The sequence below is a fragment of the Pipistrellus kuhlii genome, unplaced genomic scaffold, assembly GCF_014108245.1.
Source record: "Pipistrellus kuhlii isolate mPipKuh1 unplaced genomic scaffold, mPipKuh1.p scaffold_m20_p_4, whole genome shotgun sequence".
Taxonomy (NCBI): Eukaryota; Metazoa; Chordata; class Mammalia; order Chiroptera; family Vespertilionidae; genus Pipistrellus; species Pipistrellus kuhlii.
The window spans coordinates 27,723,499-27,744,809 of NW_023425540.1; the positions used below are offsets into that span (position 1 = coordinate 27,723,499).

The window sequence follows — 21,311 nt, forward strand, 5'->3', positions numbered from 1 at the left end:
TGGGAATAAAGAAACAGCAAAGTTATCCTATATAATAAAGAGGGAATATGCAAATTGACTATCATGCAGTGACAAAGATGGTGGTGCCCAGTCCTCTCAGCCCTGTCAGAGTATCCCAGGTGCAGGCAAGCCTCAGATGGTGGCTGCCCAGCCGCCCAGGGCCGCCTGAGGCTCAGGTAACCAAGGCCGGTTAAGGCTAGTAATGCTGGCATTGTCTTCCCCTGATCAACCGATTGCCTCCTGCCCCTGAGGGCTCCCAGACTGTGGGAGGGGACAGGCTGGGCTGAGGGACCCCCCCACTCTCCCAGGCAATGAATTTTCATGCACCAGGCCTCTAGTTAAAACCTAAACTGTCAGATTGCTGGATAACATTTACTATTTATCTACATGAGGTAAGCATTATGTGAATTTCTATTGTTTTTAATATTTTCTTATGACTCATTCTTCAATTTAAGTAGACTGCACAGCATCTTATTAGCCAAGAATCTCTACACTATTACCCTGTACTAAGTAGTTGATTTATATTTATTTTTTATAATTTTCTTATTGATTGGATTTTTAAAAATATATTTTATTGATTTTTTTTTACAGATAGGAAGGGAGAGGGACAGAGAGTTAGAAATATCAATGAGAGAAACATCAACCAGCTGCATCCTGTACACTCCCCACTGGGGATGTGCCTGCAACCAAGGTACATGCCCTTGACCAGAATCGAACCTGGGACCCTTGAGTCTGCAGGCTGATGCTCTATCCACTGAGCCAAACTGGTTAGGGCTTGATTGGATATTTGATGCAATTAATGAATTACTTTTAACTTTTTATATATAATAATACAATTGTGGTAATTTTTGATAATTCCTGATCTTTTGGAGATATACTAAAATATTTACAGATAAAATAAGATTTAGCCATGAGCCTGAGTAATGTGTACATTTAGTTCATTATATTCTCTCTACTTTTATAAAAGTAAATGTTTTGAAATTTCCATAATATGAATTTTTCAAAAGAAATAAAATTTCCATTTTAAAAATGTGTATGTTTGTTTGGAGTGATTTTTTGTTTGTTTGTTTGTTTTGCTTTTAAAGTATACTGAAAGATGGTTTTTGTTTCTTCATCTAAATACCGTGTTTCCCTGAAAATAAGACATCCTCCAAAAATAAGACCTACTTACAGGTTTCCTTCTGAGTGAAATATAAGGTATCCCCCCGAAAATAAAGCCCCCCCCCAGGCTAAACAATCAGATTTGGTCCACTGATTCTGAAAGAAATGGAGTTATAAGAAATTCACCAGGAAATTCAGGAATTGGATTGTTCTGATGATGTTCCAGAAGATGATGACATGATTGTCATTGAATAAATGAGTAAAATTGAATAAATGAGTAAATTCTTGATACTGTAGGATTCAGTTTGTCTGGTTTGTGTTGACAACTACCGTACTACCGTACCGTATACAGGTAATAAGTTTCCTTTATTTTCATTTAACAATAAATGTGTACCATATTCTTCTTCATGGAAAAATAAGACATCCCCTGAAAATAAGACCTAGTGCATCTTTGAAGGCAAAAATTAATATAAGACACTGTCTTATTTTCGGGGAAACAGGGGTAGTTCCCAGCTTTTTTTCAAGAAAAACTTTGCCAACCTTAAAAAAAAAAAAAAAAAAAAAAAAAAAAAGCCTACAAGAGGCTAGAAAGCAATTTACCAAAGTTCTATGGAAAGTAACCTCACAGGGTGATCTGATCATAAAATCATAAAATCCTAACTATGTAGTTAGGTAGCCATTCCCCATACAGATAGCTTCTTTAGTGAAAAGTTTTAAGCCAACCCTGCCCATTGCTCTCTGGCAGCTAGGTTAACACATTTTTGAAATACCAGAAGTTACCCCCACCTTGCTTTCTCCAATCTTCCTTATGCTCCCATTTTACTTTCAAATGCATAAAAGCTGAAAAACTGTTATTTTCCAGAACATTTGAGATCAGTTTGATTCAAAAATTCATTGAAATTTTTCCGTAAGTTTGTACATTTCTTATGTCAACAGTGGGAGATGTCTATTTTCTTACATGTTACAAGTTTTGGTTTTCCTTGTTATGTTTTCCATATTTCTAAAATCAGCATATACTATTACCGTAGTCAGAAAATAATATTTTTCTGATTATATGGAAGTATGATTTCCCAGGTTAAGTACAAAAAATCTGTTTATGTCATAAATTGCTATACCTTTCCCTACATTTACCATGAAAAATATTAATGGAAAATATGTACATCAAACTACCTGTAGTATGACAGCAGGATGGAAAAGGTGAGTTTTGATTGTCATTGGGAAACTCTTGCCAGACAAGATAATTGTGAAATGATAGAAAGATGGGTAAGGTTTGGTCTCATTTTGGCAAGAAAGTCTTATTGACTAATACAATTGAGTGCTCATAATGAACCCTCTAAGAGCAAATGGTCTAGAGGAGTCAAGCATTTCTGGGAATGTGATAGACGATATCTTACACAATTTTCATTTTAAGCTTGGTTTGGACAGGATTCATGCCTAGATGCTCATATGTAAGCTAAATTTTTATTTTATCTTACATTTCCTGTAGATGATGAGGGGTATAGAAGTTTCTCTCCACCCTTGAATGAGGGGAAACAGTTCATGTGTGTTTACTCTAGCCCCCAACATAATTCTCTCCTCCTCCTCCCCCCTCCCTCCACATCATTTAATTCTCTATGTGAGACTTAGCTGAGAGACTCTCAAAGACCTGTTCACAATCACAACTCAGGGCTCCTGAGACTCAGTATCAGAAACTGCAAAGTCCTTGGAAGAAGGAACCACATCTCCATTCACTTATTCAATAAATATCTGGCCACCTACTAGACGCCAAGCACTCTTTTTACCACGAGGGATACATACAGCAAGATCCCTGTTCTCACAGAGTTGACTTTCTTATGGGAAGACACACAAGTAAACAAAAATAAATACAAACATAAATAAGGCAAACTGTGGCAAAAGGGATGAAGAAGTGCTACATGAGAGTGATGTGCCGGTCACCAGGGAAAGAGGACTGCAACAGAATAGTTGGAAAGGTCTAGAACACTTGAGAAGATATGAGGGGTAAGTGATCCTGGAGGAGTTAACAGCAGGGGCACAGGCCTGGAGGCAGGACGAGCTGTGTCAGAGGAAAAGGGAGCAAGGCACAAGAAGGAGCATTATGCTAGATGACCTTCCAAGTGTCTTTTAGAAGAGGAGGGATGTAGATCCAGTCAGGGCCTTGAGGCTTAAATTAGAGCCAGGGTTTTTTTCTAGGTGCAACAGGAAGCCATCAGAGTCTTTTTTAATTTTATTTTAGCATGGCTATTTTCCTTTTTTTAATTATGTAAAATACACATAGCATGAAAGTTCCACATTAACCATTTTTAAGTGGTGTGAAGTACAGTCATATTGTTGTGCAATCATCACTACGGTCCATCTCTAGGACTCTTTACAACTTGCAAACTGAACCTCTCATCAGAGGCTTTTAAGCAAAGCAATGACATAATCTAACTTATGTTTTAAAAAATTAATATGGTTGCTCAATAGAGAATTGATTGCAGGGAGACAGTAGGATTGGGAGTTTATTGATATATTTTGTGGACTTAGCTGACATAACTGCTGCTAATTTTGATGTGGGCATGATATAAAGAAAGAAATGAGGAGAGGAGATGACGTCTAGATTTTTTTACATCTCCAGTGTCTATAGCCAATGTTTATTTCATAAATAAGTGAATATTTATCTAACATTTAAAAAGTAGAAACCTTTATTCCTACAAATGCAGACAACAGACATGAAAAGATGTGGTAGATGTCTCTTTTTAGGCTCTTTCTACCTGAGCTAATTCTGTCCTTAAAGCATAGATAAAATCGACATAGTTGGTTCAAGTCAACATTATCAGCCTAATCCCAACTTAACATTAAAGGCTAATCTTTTTCATGCATATAATAAATTTTATTAAGCATTTCACATAAATTTTTTTAATATATTTCATTGATTTTGTACAGAGAGGAAGGGAGAGAGATAGAGAGCTAGAAACATCGATGAGAGAGAGTCATCGATCAGCTGCCTCTTGCACACCCCCTACTGGGGATATGCCTGCAACCAAGGTACATGCCCTTGACCGGAATCCAACCGGGTCCCTTCAGTCCCCAAGCTGATGCTCTATCCATTGAGCCAAACCGGTCTCGGCACATTTCACATAAATTACTTCATGAATTTCCTAAATAAATAGCTTTTAACCTTTGAGACTATGGTGCCATAGGCAAATTGGATGTTTTGGAGAGTTTTATGAGCCTTTCAGAGTGCACCCAGAGACCAAGCTTGGGTTAAAGAAGCTCTGCTCCACCTTATGTGAGTCGTTACTGTATACCATAATGCAAACCTACACTCTATTAGCCTAGTCCTGGAGAAATGCTTTCAAATGTCCACAATAAATGAGTTATCAAGAACCAATGTCAATTTTTAAAATATCTTTGCATCTTTAGAAAAACTGGTATCCAAAATATTATACATGAAGTAATTCAAGGAACCCACTTGATAAATACCTTTTAAAATTCATTTGTAGGGGGGGATAGTACTACCTTACAAATTTATATTTGATGAATAAAACTTATTCTAGATTCAAACATGGGCATATTAGCACTGAAATTCAGATTAAACTGAGTCTGGTTCCCAGTTCTGTTATCTACTAACCACAAGACTTTGGGCAAATTACTTGCATCAGTATTTTTGTTTATAAAATGGAAAGAATATCTGTGAAGAATAAATGATATAATGCATATGTATAAATTAGCAAAATGCTTAGCACATAGCAAAATAATGCTACCATTATAAAATGTACTTTTATTTTTCTCATTTTATCAGTTCAGTCTGTTTTTAAATCAGTTCAGTTTTTTATCAATAACTTGTAAAACTTTAAAAATAACTACTATACCTCTGTAATTAATTTGAATTTAGAATAAGTTTTATCTTGCCCAATTCAACCTGTCAGCTTACCATCACTAAGAAATTTATCAAGTTTAATAGACTAGCTAATGCTATACTATGTATTATTGCTTTCAATTATTATAGAAGTCATTTAAGGGAAGTAGGAACCAGCTCTAGGTTCTACATATTGGTTCATGTTGTTGAAATAAAAAGTTGTGTGAATGCTAAAAGCCTAATTTAAACAATAAGTATGAGTTCATTAGCAGAGTATGTGTAGCAAAGAAAAAGAAATCTCCATGTGCTCTGCTTTTTACATTCCCCAATGAAAAATTTCACTTTGTCTTTATTGATGTCCTTAGAATAACTGCAGAAGCAAAGGTTCTGACTACTTACTATGCTACGGCATAAACTATTACCGTTAGACTAATAGCAGCAGTAATTTTGACTGGTTCTGATCAGTTAGTCAAAAATACTGTTTACAGTAAAGAGTCAAAAAATGAGTACAAACCATAAACACTGACTTAACCTTAGACATATAAATAAGCATTAAGTCCCCAATTTTCTAAAGCATTTCAAGTTTTCCTTGAGGAGGAATACCTCCCCAATATTTTTCTTATAATAACCATACTCAGAATTTATTTTCTATAATTTCTAGTTTTAATTTTCTAAGTGAATTAAGAACTAAAAAACAAAAAACAAAAAAAAACTTGTAAAGGAAGGTTGGGATATTTCCTTCCAAGTTTTATAATTTTCTCTCCAATCTTTGTCTTCCTGCCCACTCTTTTAGTCACTAACCTTTATGGAATCTTCCTCTTTGCATTTATGCTTCATAGATTTACACACTGATTTAAACTATCTAATCACAATGACAAGTGTAACTGGCACCAACGGGTTTGCCATGAGTACAACAGACTATTGTTGTGGGAACAGGGAACAGGCTACTAGCAGCCCGGCCAGCACACAGTCTGCTTTATGGGGAAATGAAGCGCACAGGCTCCCGGGCCCACTGGTTCGATGTCAAGAGGATTGTCTTTGTATTGGGATAGACCATATGCAATTGTCAACATCCAACCGTCTTTTATGCAAAGAAACAGCACGTGCATACAAGTGCATATACTCAACTTGAGATATATTTTTATTAACTATTGTTAAATATTGTATGTACTACCCATGTTTTCCCCTGTGAACAATGAATAGTGATCCTTTATGTTTTAAAAGGCCATGCTACATTTACTCAGGAACTCACCTTAAGCTACTGAATAATCAGTAATTGCACTCTGGGTTCCTAAGAATCTTATTTCTACCTTCTTCCTTTCTCCAAGTTAAAGTCACAATTTAGAATTTCAAAGAGGCTGCTGAAGGCCAAAGTTTGTGCCTTCTAGCTAACTGAATGATCAACAGCACAGGGATTAAAATGTGAAGTTAGCATCAGTTTGTTTACTGGTTTGCTTCTAAGACAAATGCTCTTGGCCCCTAGGATCCAACGCAGCACTGCCGGTCTAGAGAAGGCAGATAAAGGACAAGTACAAAGGGGAGTGAGCAGAGAAGCACCGGCACAGAATTGGGATACATTATCCCTAAATACAAGCACCTTTTACTTTTGTTCTATCTTGTTATGCTATTTAATAAGCAAGCAAATAAATCACAAATGTGCTATTAAGACAAAACCCAGAAATGTGGGACAGAATGGATTAAGGAGGAACTGTATTTTTTATTGATTAAGGTATTACAAATGTGTGGTTATCCCTCCCCCCAATCCTGCAGAGGGACTGTATTTATATAAGAAACTACTATCAAACCCTTAGAAGTTCTCACGTTTCTACTACTGACGCTAAAATGTCTAAGTCGGGTTTAGAATTGTGTCCTTATGCCCACACAGAACTATTGAATGATATCCGAGCCCTAGTGTCTCATACTTTCTACAACATCAACACACGGAGTTAGTATGCAGAGTGAGAAGAGCCTAAACACTTTAATGATACCCGGGTTTCAATCCTGGCTGCATACATCTAACCATAATCCTCATGGCATACATGCGTGCAGAAAAGCAACATACATGGGTGCACACATAGGTGCACTCTTTCTGCTTCTGTCATCTGAGCACCTTTATTCACTTTCCTGCCCCCATGTGTGTGTATTATGAGGATTATGGTGCACACCTTGCTGGCTTCAGAGGATTCGTGAGAAAAAAGAATGCAGTGCCTTCCTGAAACTATTACTGATCTCTAAAAGGTGCCAAAACTTTTTCCCTCATGACAGTCAACAAAGGTTTTAAATCTTAAATGCAGGCATAGTAGTCTATAAACGTGTGGCACGGAGGATGTCCACGCCGATTATTTTCTATTCCAAAATTGTTGTGCAAACTGAGCATAATCAAGATACCGGGTGTAAACATGAAGGTAGCTGTTCTTTCCAGATCAGATAGAGAAACCAGAGCCTCCCAGGGGAGGAGGAGAGGTTTCCGAGAGGTGAAGATGCAAATGCCAGAGGGGTGCTTTTAAAATACAGATCTTGACAGGTCCCTCCCCTTCTTCTAGGTCTCTAATGGCTCCCCATTAATGTTTGAATAAAATCCAAAACGTTAGTTAGAAATTAGGCTCTCTGTAACCCAGCCCAGGCCTATCCAGGCAATGTCCTCTCACACCCTCTTCGGCAGTGATTTTACAGTACTTGCATTCTCTCTGCCTGAGTCTGATTTTCTGCCTTCACCCTGTTTCTCTCTCCGCTGCCCTAACTTCTAATCTTCCTCTTTCTCCTCAGGAGGACAACTTTGTCTGCTTTACCCCGCTTGGCTTCCTCAACACCATCTGTGTTAACCACTGTTCATCACACTGCACTGTTACCCTCCCTCGAATCCACACAGACCTGAACAGGCTTTAGCATCTAGTCTTACAAAAAGCTGACACTCAATGATGTTTAATATGCATTTCTGTAACCCCTAAGTTGGCCCTATTGCCTTAGAGTTAAGGGGACAAAGATGTTGGGCTGCTGGTGCTCATGGCTTGTGTGGCCATGATGGATAAGGATTTGTCTTTAACATGGCAGACATAAATGACATGGTAACTTATTTCTCTAAAAATATATTTATGGCATGCTTCTGTCCATATTATATGGTGTGTATTATTGAAATTCAAGGTTATCTCCCCAATTAGCATGCTACCATATTTACAAATGTTCCAAAATTATTTATTTGGTAAGTTGCATTATTCCATATCCTAAAACTGATGTTTGTACATGTAGCATACCAAGGAGAATAGACAATTAAACAAATTAGGGAAAGTCTTATTTCTTCAACTATTAATAGCAATTATTTAAGAATAGAGGAGTTTCCAAATCTTAATGGACATAAATGGTAAGATTGACAGTAATACAATCATAGTAGGAAATTTTACTACTCCATTGTCATCAAAATATAGGTCTTCCAGACAGAAAATCAACAAGGAAACACAACCCTAAATGACACATTATATCAGATGGATTTAATTGATATCATCATAGTATTTTACCCCAAAGCAGCAGAATATACATTCTTTTCTCAAGTGTATATGGTACATTTTCTAGGATAGACCATATGTTAGGACATAAAACAAGTATTAATAAATTTAAGATTGAAATTTTATCAAGCATCTTCTCTGACCATAATGATATGTACTGTAATACAAATCAATCACAAGAAAAAAACTTAAAAAAACACAGACATGGAAGCTGAATAATATGTTACTAAATAAGGAATGGATTAACAATAAGATCTAGGAAGAAATAAATCATACCTTGAGCCACATGGAAATGAGAACATAACCCCAAATCTATGAACACATAAGTCCTGGAGTAGGTAGATAGGAGACTCAGTAGAATCTTATTTTCTTCTCATTAGCCAGAAAATGGAGATTTAGAAAGTTTAGAAACTTGACCCAAATGAAAAGTAAGAAATGGTGGACCTTGAAAATGTCTTCAGGTTTTCTCACTGTGCAGAATATAATCAAACACTGCTGCAATGAAATATTTTACCCTTTGTCTCCCTGTGTGATCTATAATAATAATCTGCTTTGTTGATATTTATTGCTATGTTGCTGACAATTACCTGAAAGAGAAGTTGGGGTGCTTCATTGGAATGGAAAAGTTTAGCTAAAACAGAAAGCAGGTCTAATTAAGCAAGTTTATTCTATATATAAAAGGCTAAGTTGACTCGCACATGCACAATACATATAAAGCTCTCACTAGCACTAATTGCATGCATGTGTTTCCATCTGTCATTGTCAATCAGGAATTCGGTTGCCACTTCTAAAGAGTGAATAGTGATATTAAAATATTTCTCCTAATTAATTTCCTTTCCATATGCATGAATACATGCACGAGGCTACTAGCATAATATAAAAGATCAATGAAATCCAGAGCTTGCACTTTAAAAAATTAACAAGATTGACAAAACTTTAACCAGACTCATCAAGAAAAAAAGACAGATTGGACAATCTGTATGAAATGGATAAATTCTTAAAAACATACAATCTTCTAAAACTTAATCAAGAAGAATCACAGAATCTGAATAGACAAATTACAGCTAATGAAAATTGAAGCAGTAATTTTGAAAAACTCCTAACAGATAAACATCCTGGATTGAATGGCTTCACAGGTGAATTTTACCAAACATTCAAAGAAGAACTAATATCTATCCTTATCAAACCATTCCAAAAATTCAAGAGAAGGGAAGACTCCCAAGCTTACTTTACAAGGCCAGCATTATTCTAATTCTATAATAAAACCAGACAAAGACACTACAAAGAGAGAAAATTATAGACCAATATCCCTGATGAACATAGGTGCTGAAGTCCTCAATCACAAATCAGTAAACAGATCCTGCAATACATTAAAAAGAGCATATTCCATGACCGTGCGTTATTTATTCCAGGGATGCAAGGTTGGTACAATATCTGCAAATCAATAACCATGACATCTACACTAATAAAAGAGAAATATGCAAATTGACCATACCTCTGTGACACCCACCAGCCAATCAGGAGTGAGTATGCAAATTAATCCAACAAATGACGAGGGTTAATTTGCATACACAGGCATGGAGCGAAGACTGAAGGCTCTGTCCAAAAGAAGACTGAAGACCGAAGACTCTGCTGTAGCCAGAGCCAAGCCTGAAGGCTGAAGGTTTGGCTCGGCTGTGGCCAGAGCCCAGCTTACAGGCTAAAGGCTTGGCTTCGCTGAAGGCTTGACTCTGCTGGGGGCTGAAGGCTTGGCTCCACTGCGGCCCAAGTCCTGTGTGCCAGAGGAAAATCAGTGCCGGGCGGAAGAAAGGTCCTATTGCACAAATCTTCATGCAATGGGCCTCTAGTACTACATAAGCAAAATGAAGGATAAAAACCACTTGATCATAGATGCAGAAAAAGCATTAGATAAAATCCAGCACCCATTTATATAAACTCTCAGCAAAGTGAAAATAGAGGGAACCTCAATGTAAAAAAAAAGGCCATATATGGCAAACTCACAGCTAACAGCATACTTAATGGGCAACAACTAAAAATATTTTCCTAAAGTTCAAGCATAATACAGGGATGTCAGCTTTCAACACTCTATTCAACATAGTATAGGAAGTTCTAGCCACAGCAATCAGACAAGAAAAAATAAAAGGCATCTACATTGGAAAGGAAAAAGTAAAACTGTCATTATTTGCAGATGAGATGATACTATATAGAGAGAACCCTAAAAATTTCACCAAAAAAAAACTACTACACCTTATAAATGAATTCAGTAAAGCAGCAGGATACAAAGTAAATATCCAAAAATCAGTTACATTTTTATGCACCAATAATGAACTATCAAAAAGAGATTCCATTTTGAACTGCATAAAAGTAAAATAAAATAAAGTACCTACGAATAAATTTAACCAAGGATGTAAAAGACCTGTACTCATAAAATGATAAGACAATGAAGAAAGAAACTGAAGAAAATACAAATAAGTGGAAGCATATACTGTGTTCATGGATTGGAAGAATTAACATCATTATAATGTCCACACCACCCAAAGTAATCTACAGATTCAATACAATTCCTACCAAGATGCCAATGGTGCATTTCACAGAACTAGAAAAAATATTCCAAAAGTTTATATGGAACCACAAAAGACCCCAAATAGCCATAGCAATCTTGGGAAAGAAGAGTAACATTGGAGGAATCATGCTACCTGATGCCAAAATATACTACAAGGCCATAATCATCAAAATAGTATGGTACAGGCATAAAAACAGACATATAAATCATTCAAAAAATAGAGAGTTCAGAAATAAACCCATGCCTTTATGGTCAATTTTTATTTGACAAAGGAGGCACAAAACACAATGGAGTAAAGATAGTCTATTCAATAAATGGTGTTGGGAAAATTGGACAGATATGTGCAAAAAATAAATAAAAAGAAAAGAAAAGAAACCAAACCACTCTCTTATACCATATATGAGAGTAAACTCAAAATCAATTAAAGACTTAAATGTTAAACTAGAAACCATAAAAATACCAGAAGAAAACATAGGCAGTAAAATCTTGGACATTTCTCATAGCAATATTTTATCTGATCTATCACCTCAGGCAAGGAAGACAAAAGAAAAAGTAAACAAATGCACCATTAAACTAAAAAGCAACCAAATTAAAAGACAATCTATATTTGCCCCAATGATACATATGATAAGGGGTTTAATTTCCAAAATTTATAAAGAACTTCTAAAATTCAACACCAAAAAAACAAACAATCCAATTACAAAATGGGCAAAGGACCTGAATAAACACTTCTTCAAAGAGTACATACAGATGGGCAAGAGACATAGGAAAAGATGTCACTAATCATCAGAGCAATACAAATTAAAATCACAATGAGATATCATTTCACACCTGTATGAATGGCTATCATCAATAAATCAACAAACAACAAGTGTTGGCGAGGATGTAGAAAAAAGTGAACCCTCATGCACTGTTTGGTGGGAATGCAGACTAGTACAGCCACTGTGTAAAACAATATAAAGTTACCTCAAAAAATAAAAAAATAGATTTCATTTTTATATGGAATCTAATGAATAAAATAAACTAACAAACAAAATAGAAACAGACTTGTAAATACCATATTTTTCAGACCATAAGACGCTCCGGACCATAAGACGCACCAGTTTTTAGAGAAGGGAAATGAAGAAAAAAAGATTCTGAAACAAATAGTGTCCTAAAATATTTTATGTGCATTAAAACCCAACATCACAGTCATAAACACATGTAATCAACCCTCTAAAGTAAACAGCAGCATTTAGAACCATTTTAGAGCTGGGCAAGCACACAGAGACCACACAGAGCCGGGCAAGTAAAAAAACTTTTTTTTTAAAGTATATGTGTAGGCTATATTTGGACCATAAGACGCAGGGACTTTTCCCCCCCACTTCTGGGGAAAAAAAGTGCGTTTTATGGTCCGAAAAATACGGTACATAGAACAAACGAACAGCTGTCAAGGAGGACAGGTTGAGGAGCTTGGTAAAAAAAAAAAAAAAAAAAAAGGCAAAAGGATTAAGGGGGGAAAACCTCATAGACACAGACAAAAGTATGGTAATTAACAGAGAGAAAGGGGGATGAGAAGAAGTAGAAGAGGGAAAAGGGGAGATAAATGGTAATGGCAGGAGACTTAACTTGGAGTGGTAATCACACGAAACAATACACAGACCATGTATTATAAAATTGTACACCTGCTGAGACCTATATAATTTTATTAACCAATGTCACCCCAATAAATTCAACTATAATAAAAAAAAGAACAGAGGATTTTCTTTTATGGATATCCCAGTGTCTACCATAGTCCTTGTTATGGGTTGAATTGTGATCCTCAGAAAGATATGCTGACATCCCAGCTTCAAGAACTTCAGAATGTGACATAATTTGGAAACTGGTCTTTGCAGATGTAATTGGTTAAGATGAAGTCATACCTTAATCCAATATAACTGTGTCCTTGCAAGATAATGGCCATGTGAAGACAGACACACAGGGAGAATGCTATGTGAAGACTGAGCCAGATACTGCAATACAATATCTCTAAGCCAGTGACTGCCACCGTCACCAAGAAGCTAGGAGAGAGGAGTTGAACAGACTCTCCCTCAAAGCCCTCAGAAGTCGCCAACACTGTTAACACCCTGATTTTAGCCATCTATCTTCTAGAGCTTGGAGACAATACATTTCTGTTGTAAGCCGCCTAGTTTGTGGTGCTTTGTTACACCAACCCTAGGAAACTGACAGAGTAGAAAACATGCAAAAGGGGTTTAATAACACTGTTCACAATGAACTGAATTACTGATACTTCAGAGAGAAAAAAGTAGACACAACAGATCCGGTCTGTTTTTAAATTTTCTTTTAGAAATCTGACGATGTGTATTAAGAACCATAAAAACGGCCATAATTGTCAACAAAGTAATTCCACTCCTGGAACACTATCAAAAGGAAATAAATCCCTATGTGTTCAATGATATATCTGCAAAGATAAGCAGTACTATAACTTGGGTTGTTTATAATTTGCTGCTCATATAGCTGCCCACAAATAGAGGATCCATTGAGTAAATAGGTTGAGTAAATTACTGGAATATAATGCAAACACCAGGACTTTTGGAAATTACATAAAATGAAAAATGCTTACTATTTGTTATATGGAACACACAGAATACTAAAATTATATAGGGAGTGATTTAGGAAAACATGCATAGAAAAAGAGAGAAAGACAGAGTTAAAGTGGCAAAAAAAAATAAAAATCATTGTGGTTAAAGTTTCTTGGTAGGTCAGAACTCTCTCCTTTGCTCCCTAACCTCACATTTTGACACCTCATTCCAGTTTTCTTTTCTCCTGAAGTCTCCCCAAGCAAAGCCAACTCTTTCCTGACAATGCCTCTTGGGACTGATCCAGGCCCATGTCGCCTTATATAGAGGTGTTTTGGGAAAAGCTTCCTCTTTGGCCTGTCTGCATACTCATCCAACTGTCATGTCTACTGCCAGAATAGGACAGTCATTCTACAGCCAAATATATCTGCTGTGGTCATCTCTTCATTTGTCTTATGTGTACTTTTATGTATATATTTTTTTCAATAAAAACATGTTTGTTTTTTGGTAACTTACTGTGGTTTCATATCTTGTTTTGCTAAAATAAGATTAGGATTCATGGTTCTCTGCGGATATGGTCCTATTCCATTACACTCCTGAGTGTAATGTTTATTAGCCAAGATCACTGGGTTCCCGCTCTCTGCCAATATGGTCCTACTTCATTACACTTCTAAGCATAATGTTTAGCCAGGATAGCTGGGTTTCTGTCCACAGAATGGAGTTGGCAAAGGTTTTTTTCTTCTTCTACAATGCCTGCCAATGCCTGCATGTCTACCAATGCAAACTCCTCAACATCCTGTAAAGCCTGGCTTAAAAATTTCAAAGTTTCCCTCCATCAGCAAACCCACCTCTCTGTGCTATCTTAATTCATTGATCACATTCTGCAAATATGCATCTACCAACTATCGATAGTAGTTGTAAGGCCTGAAGATGTTAATTTCCTAAGTTGTTCACAATCTTTTTGTGGACATCAAACATTTATGAAAGAAGATAACAAATAAGAGAAAATGACACGTATGACATGTGACAAGTGATAAAGGAGTGTTTAGGGATGGGAAGGAGGGAGAATGGTGAAGAAATGAGGGAAGGGGGTGAGATTGTTGAAGGCTTGAAGGAAGAAACAAGGGAAAAGTTGAATAGATTTCATGACCAGGAGAGGGGTGTTCGGTGACAGGACCACTACGTTTGGTCCTAGCTGACTAGAAAAATGGAGGGGGCCCTTGACAGAAATGATATCAAGTAGAAATTCTCTGGGACAAAGCAGGGCAAGTCCAAATGGAATATTATAGGCACTGAGTGAGAGATGCTACACTCATACTGAATAAGACACATGGAAAACATAGAATCTTAAGCTGGATGAGTGGAGGTGTAACAGAAGAGACAAAGTTCTATGAAAAAAAAAATTTTATCTGGGTGTTTCATTAAGTTATTTGATCAAAATGCAGATACCTCACATTCTGGTAAAGCAGTTCCAACAAATAAAAAATAACTAATATTATCTCTCAACTCCAAGAAGGGGAGGAGAGGAAGAAAAGAGGTGAAAATGGCAATATGTAAGCCTTGTCTCATCAGTCATAATAGTTTTGTATGTCTTTTAATCTCACCAGCATCTGACAGCATTCAGACAAAGTCAGCCAGACTAACAGAGTGAATTTGGTGTAATCAGTGATTATATACACATTATCAAAAAAGTAGCAATTTAAGAAAATGGGAAATATGCTAATTTTATAGTAAGAGAAAATTAGGACTCTTAAAAACTTACTAATTGTTATTAATAACAAAGAACATTTAAAGTAGCATACATTCAAATAATAAGTGTGAATCCCTTTATTGGTGCTTACGGGGTCTGGATGTGCTTATGGGTTCCGTAGATGTCCGACACACACCATTTTTCCTCACTCAAAGACAAACCTGGATTTTTTACACTCACTGCCATAACCAGTGAGGCCTGTGTTCTGAGTAGTCTGTCTACAGAATGGCTGCACTTACTCTGCCACATCACACTTTGAGTCAAGCTTTTGCAGTTGTGGAAACAGAGAGAAATGCTCTCCCATTTCCTGACCAAATTGCTGGAGTCCCTATGCCTGTGTCTTGGGAGAGGCATTTAAATATAGACAAATGTCAGCCAAGGAATGGACACTATCATCACAAGCATGGGGTCCTTATGAAATCTTAAAAAGTAGAAGAACCCAAACTATAGAAGAACCCAAACTAGTACAAAACGACACAAGATGGGAAAGAAGGACCTGAAAAAGAGAGTCTGGAGAATGATGCTTGACACATCTCAGTACTTCAGGAGACCAAGGGCCCAGAAGGGACCTGTCAGTGACCCAGTATGTGGTAGGCCAACAGCCCCAGTGCTGGACCACAGCCCGAGTCAGAATCCCCTGATGTCCTGTACCCTGGGGCAAGTTACTGTCTTGGTTTCTTCGTCTGTAAAAATGAGGATCTTATTTATCCTTTCCCTCACAGGATCCTCGAGAGGATTAAGAGTTCGCACAAGTTCTTAGAACAGTGCCTGCACGTACAGCACTCGGTAACTACCTGCCATTGGAATAAAAGGGTGTTTTTTTTCAGTTCTCAGTGACCTTGGGGAGAAAAATTTCTGGCCAGCAGTAGACGGAGCAGACATTACAAAGTAAGAGAATTAGTTAAGCAAGTGAGCTGTAGGAAGACAGAGGCAGCCACAAAGTATGGATGAATGTCACGGCGAATAAACAATACTAGCAAGAGTGAGGAGTGAAGGCAAGAGGATAGGGTTAAGTGAAAATGCCTTCCGAGGGGCTATCGCGGCCAGAAGGAAAAGGCTTGGCTCGCCAGAACTATTCCCCAGCCGGTGTGGGGCCAGTTTCCGCACCCCCACGGGGAGCTGGAAAGGGCAGAGCCCGGACCCTTCCAGCCCCAGCTCTCCCGGGAGCTGTCTCCGCAGGCATCCGGTAAGTTTGAATCAGCGCTGACGGATTGCGGGGAGAGGCCCATTTCCTACCGAACGCTTCTCGGAACAACAGGCTTTCCCGTTTCCCTCTCCGGTACGACCTGTTCCACGGCTCTGTGCTCATCACCCCGCTCCCTGGCCACCGGCGGCCGCCGGGACAGGATGCAGCTCCGGGAGCTCACGAGGCACCCAGCGCCTCGCGGCCGGCGCTGCGCCCCAAGTTCATTCCGGCCTCAAGGACACCCCAGCGCCACCGGGGGGAGGAAGCAGGAAGAGAGGGGCTCGGGGACTCTGGGGTGTGGCTGGGGAGGCCGGATCCCGGCGCTGGGAAAGTGACCTCGGTGGTCAAGGTCGAGCAGATCCTTCTTCCCACTCCCAGTCCCTCCTGCCAGCACCTCGGTCCTCCCGCCGGGAGCGCTCCGGGGAGGCGCGCAGCCCGGGGACGGCCGGCCACCGGGGTCCCCTCGGGACGCGGAGGGCGGGGGGAGGCGAGGGGCGCCCAGGACGCGCACAGGTGAGCGCGGCGGTCCCGCCTCCCCCGGGAAGGGCCCTTCTCCCTCCGCCCCGCCAGCCGCGGTGGGTGCGGGAGCCTCCAGCCCGCCCACCCCGACCCCAGGGAGGGCCCCGGCACCCGAACCCCAATCTCTGCGTGCAGCACCCACGTTCCTCCATCAGGCTGCTCCCAAGCCCTTGTCTCGGGGTCTCCCTCTTCCCTCCCTTTTCCCCCCGTCTCTTCTCCGCGCCCCGTAAAAGTTTGGCCCCAGCCGGCGGCCCGGCGCCCCCACTCACCCTGCGGGAAGCGGAGCCTGAGCGCCCGGCGCGCGGGGAGCAGGGGAGGCGGCGCGAGCGCGGAGCTCCTCTCGGCGGCCTCGCGCCCCGGCGGCCGGCTGCACTGCGAGGGGAGGAGGCGCCGCTGTCACCTGCCCGCGCTCCCACCCGCGGCGTGACGCGCCGTCGCCCCCGCCCTCCTGCCAGGTGCCCGCGGGGGGCGGGGGGCGGGGGGCGGGGCGGGGCCGGGGGGAGGGCCCGGGAGGGGCGCGCGCCGCTGCAGCCCCGCCCCGCCTCGCCCAGCCCCGCCCCGCTCCGCTCCCGCACCGCTAGCCCGGCGCCCAGAGCTCCGCCGGGGACTGGGCACTCCGGCTGCTTTGGGTGATCGGTTCTGGCCGATGGACTCATTCCATTTCTTTCTTGGCACAGATGCCATCCCCCCCGAGGTCATCTCGAGACTGAGCATAAAGAATGTGGACATTGTCCTCGGGCATGATTCAGGAATGACACCGGGAAAATCTTCAATGAGGGAAACCTGGCCAAGGGTGGGGCTGGCGGGGGAGAGGGGAAAATAAGGACGTCCCTGCTCTGGGAAAGGCTATACGGAGGGTTCATTCTTAATCTAAAATGAAGGCCAGGCCCAACCAGGGCGAGAGGACCAATGTGGGTCAGCTTCATCCTCTGCTTATTAAGAGGATTCCTGCAAATAAGGGGGCTCTTGGAACAATGAGGAGCAAATTGTATTTACGCTAGCTGCTTTCCTGGTTGTTAATGGCAACGGCTGCAGGAAACAAAGTCGAGCAAACTTTCTCCTGAGCTGCTGCTGTTGGGTTGTAGAGTGGGGTGAGGATGCACATTACACGTAAGTATGTACTGGGTACTCCGTTATTTTTTTTTTTTTTAACTTACTTGGTCTTGTTTCTGGCTATGGTCTTCTTAAATGCTGTTACGTGTTGGAATCGTGACATCAATAGCTGAAAGGCAAAATAGGGGTCCAAAGAAGTAACTGATTTTAACAGCACGACCAAGAACTGGGGTTATCATCCAAAAACCTGAAAAATTATCTGAGGAGTTGCAGTCCTGACCCAAGCACCTCGCAAACGTGGCCTGTGGTTTTGTGCTGCGAGTTTTAAGCATGGAATCACAACAAATGGTTCAAATTTACCCGAGAGGGTGGGTAGAGAGGACACTCAGGGGGCCAGAAACACATTTTTCTCATGGGCTTCAGCTCCTATCACCTAATCCTGCTGCATTGAACACAAGGTTTTAAATGCTTTTTATAAAACCTTGAGGGCCTACACAGTAGCTATGGAAAGGAAGGCAAAAAATGGGAAACAAATTTAAAGGAACCTTGAAGTCAAAGTATTTCTCCTTCCTGTAAGATAAGCATTGCTTTCATAATAAAAACAGGTGGCTTAGCAGATTGGGGAAATCTTTTGGGAACTGGACACAATTGCTTATTGATGTTTGCTTTTGAGTCTTTCACTATCAACCAGTCTACATATCCTACTATTTATGAAATTTCAAAAATGCAGAAGGTCAAATGGATTCATTTACTTAACATTTATTGAATGCTACTATGTTCCAGGTCCTAAAGATTTGTCAATAAAACAGACACAAAAATCCTATTCTCGTGGCGTGTACATTCATTCTACTGGAGACAATGGAACATAGGTGAATAAACGGTATTCAGCGTTCTTATTGTGATAAGCACTACAAAGAGCAATAGAGAAGGGAAAGAGCTGGGGGCTTTGGAGGTAGGGAGCTGCAATGTTAACGTGATTAGGGAAGACCTCAGTGGAAGGAAGCACTGAGCCAAAATTTTAAAAATGTGAGGTGGCAAGCCTATTTGTCTATCCAGTTTTCAGCACTGCAGTCAGGGGCAACAGCAGGGCTAAAGGCCCTGGGATATGCCTGGGATAGAACAGCAAGCAGGCCAAAGCAGTTGAATTGGAGAGGTTGAGGATAGTAATAAGTAAGATCAAGGAGGTAAGAGATGCATTTTGAGCAATGACATCATCTGACTGAAATTCTAAAAAAAAAAAGAGTATCCTGGCAACTTTGTTGAAAACACTTTGGGAGAGGAGGGTAAAAGGGTAGAAGCAGAGATGATTTAGGAGGGTCTTACAAAACCTGGATGAGAGATAAAAGTGGCTTGACCAGGCTAGTAGTTGTAAAGGTGATCAGGTTTTTAAAATATAATCTGTAGGTAATATCAACAGGATTTCCCAAGGATCTGCTGTGAGAGAGGGGGAAAAAAAAGTCAAGAAAGACTTCAGGGTGTTTTCCATGAAGAGGAAGAGAGCATTTTTTCCATGAGAGGTGGTATACCCCTAGTTGTGGTTGCCCGCTCGGCACCTGCTACTCTTGTAGTCCTTTCACCATGGTGGCAATATTTTTTATGTGAAAGACATTGACCCAGAGGGCAAGAAGTTGGATCACGTGTCTTGACTGCATTGTGAGAGTGAATCTTTCATGATGGACCTTGTTTTCGATGTAAACATTCAGATTTACCATGTAGACTTGGGTGAGAAGTTCTGGTTTGTCATAGCCAGTACCTGGTGTGAAGATGGTACATTGGATGATGGTGGATACAACCCCGCAGATGACAGACCTTCCAGGTATGTATGTAAAGTCTGGAGAGGTATACAAGATTGAGGGAGATGAAAGCAGCATGTTTTTCTGCCTGCGTGTTCCATGGGGGCCTGTTCATGAGGCTGCAGACTTTGCCAACATCCTGCATGTACTTGAAGTAGATTCCAGAGTTTATCTGCTGATGAAGAAACTGGCCTTCTGAACCACCTTTGAAGCCAAACTTCCCCCCATCTATGCCTTTCTGATGTACATCCAACATCCTGAAGCTGCTATCATCATCCCTTGCTTGGATAATAACAGACTATAAACTCTTCATTGCTTCTGCACATTGCTCCTTTTCAACCGACATGAGAGTGATCCTATTAAAATCACAGTCAGATTATGTCTCTCTCCTGCTCAAAACCTTCCAACGGCTCCCGTATCCCCTTCACAGGGACCTACAAGGCCCTTCTTAATCTCACATCATCTCTGACCGTTATCCCCCTAAAGACTCTTCCCTATTTGCCTGTCTTGCTGACCCTTGGACATTCTATTTATGCTCCTGCTTTACTTGATGTTCCTTTTATAGATGTCTGCATAACTAGCTCCCTCACTTTCAGTTCAGTACTCAAAATTCCATCTTTTTCAGGGAGGATTTTCCTGGCTGCCCTATCTAAAATGTAATGCTGTTTTCTACCCCCATTACCATTCCATTTCTCTCTCTCTTTTTTTTTCCTCCTGCACACTTTTCAATAACATATTTGATTTTCATATTTAACATACTTATTGTCTTTCCCCTTCACTTCAGTATAAAATCATATCTTTTCATCTATTAAAAACTGCATTCTCCTCATTCCATTTCCATTTATTCAGTCTCAATTTTTTTTTCTGAGTAAATCAATTAATTTAATAAAAACATTTGAGAAATGCATATTTTTTATTGTATTCAGTCTCAATTTTAAGGTCATGCTAATAATATTTATCATCAATGGAAATATTTGAGAATAGCAAAATGGTCTGTTTTATTTTTTTTAAAATATATTTTATTGATTTTTCACAGAGAGAAAGGGAGAAGGATAGAGAGCTAGAAACATCGATGAGAGAGAAACATCGACCAGCTGCCTCCTGCACACCCCGCCCCCCCACCGGGGATGTGCCCACAACCAATGTACATGCCCTTGATCGGAATCGAACCCGGGACCCTTCAGTCCGCAGACTGACGCTCTATCCACTAAGTCAAGCCGGTTTTGGTGCAAAATGGTCTGTTTTCTTCACTGGCACACAGTTGGCATCCAAGAAAATGGAAACATGTATGCACATAAAAACTTGTTCACAAATGATCATATCAGCATTACTCATAATAACCAAAAAGTGGTAATCCAAATGACCATCCACTAATGAGCTAATAGATATGATGTGGTATATCCATACAATGGAATATTATTTAACATGAATGAATCTTGCAATCATGTTG

General features: G+C 40.0%; 2 protein-coding genes and 1 pseudogene across 4 annotated transcripts in view; 2 read left to right on the top strand and 1 right to left on the bottom strand.

Moving 5' to 3' along the window:
- ELOVL7 (ELOVL fatty acid elongase 7) overlaps positions 1-17,394 on the bottom strand; it is a 74,636-nt gene extending 57,242 nt beyond the window's left edge. For all 3 annotated transcript variants that reach the window (XM_036409700.2, XM_036409698.2, XM_036409696.2), the window contains exon 1: positions 17,285-17,394. The gene's annotated coding sequence lies outside the window, so the exon portion shown is untranslated. The remainder of the gene's footprint in view (positions 1-17,284) is intronic.
- On the top strand, positions 15,792-18,858 carry LOC118703055 (proline-rich protein HaeIII subfamily 1-like). Its single transcript, XM_036409675.1, has 3 exons — positions 15,792-15,893; positions 16,569-17,470; positions 18,852-18,858. Exons 1-3 carry the CDS (start codon positions 15,792-15,794, stop codon positions 18,856-18,858), a joined length of 1,011 nt encoding a protein of 336 aa, XP_036265568.1.
- On the top strand, positions 17,574-20,768 carry LOC118703076 (annotated as a pseudogene).
- The last annotated feature ends 543 nt before the right edge of the window (positions 20,769-21,311 follow it).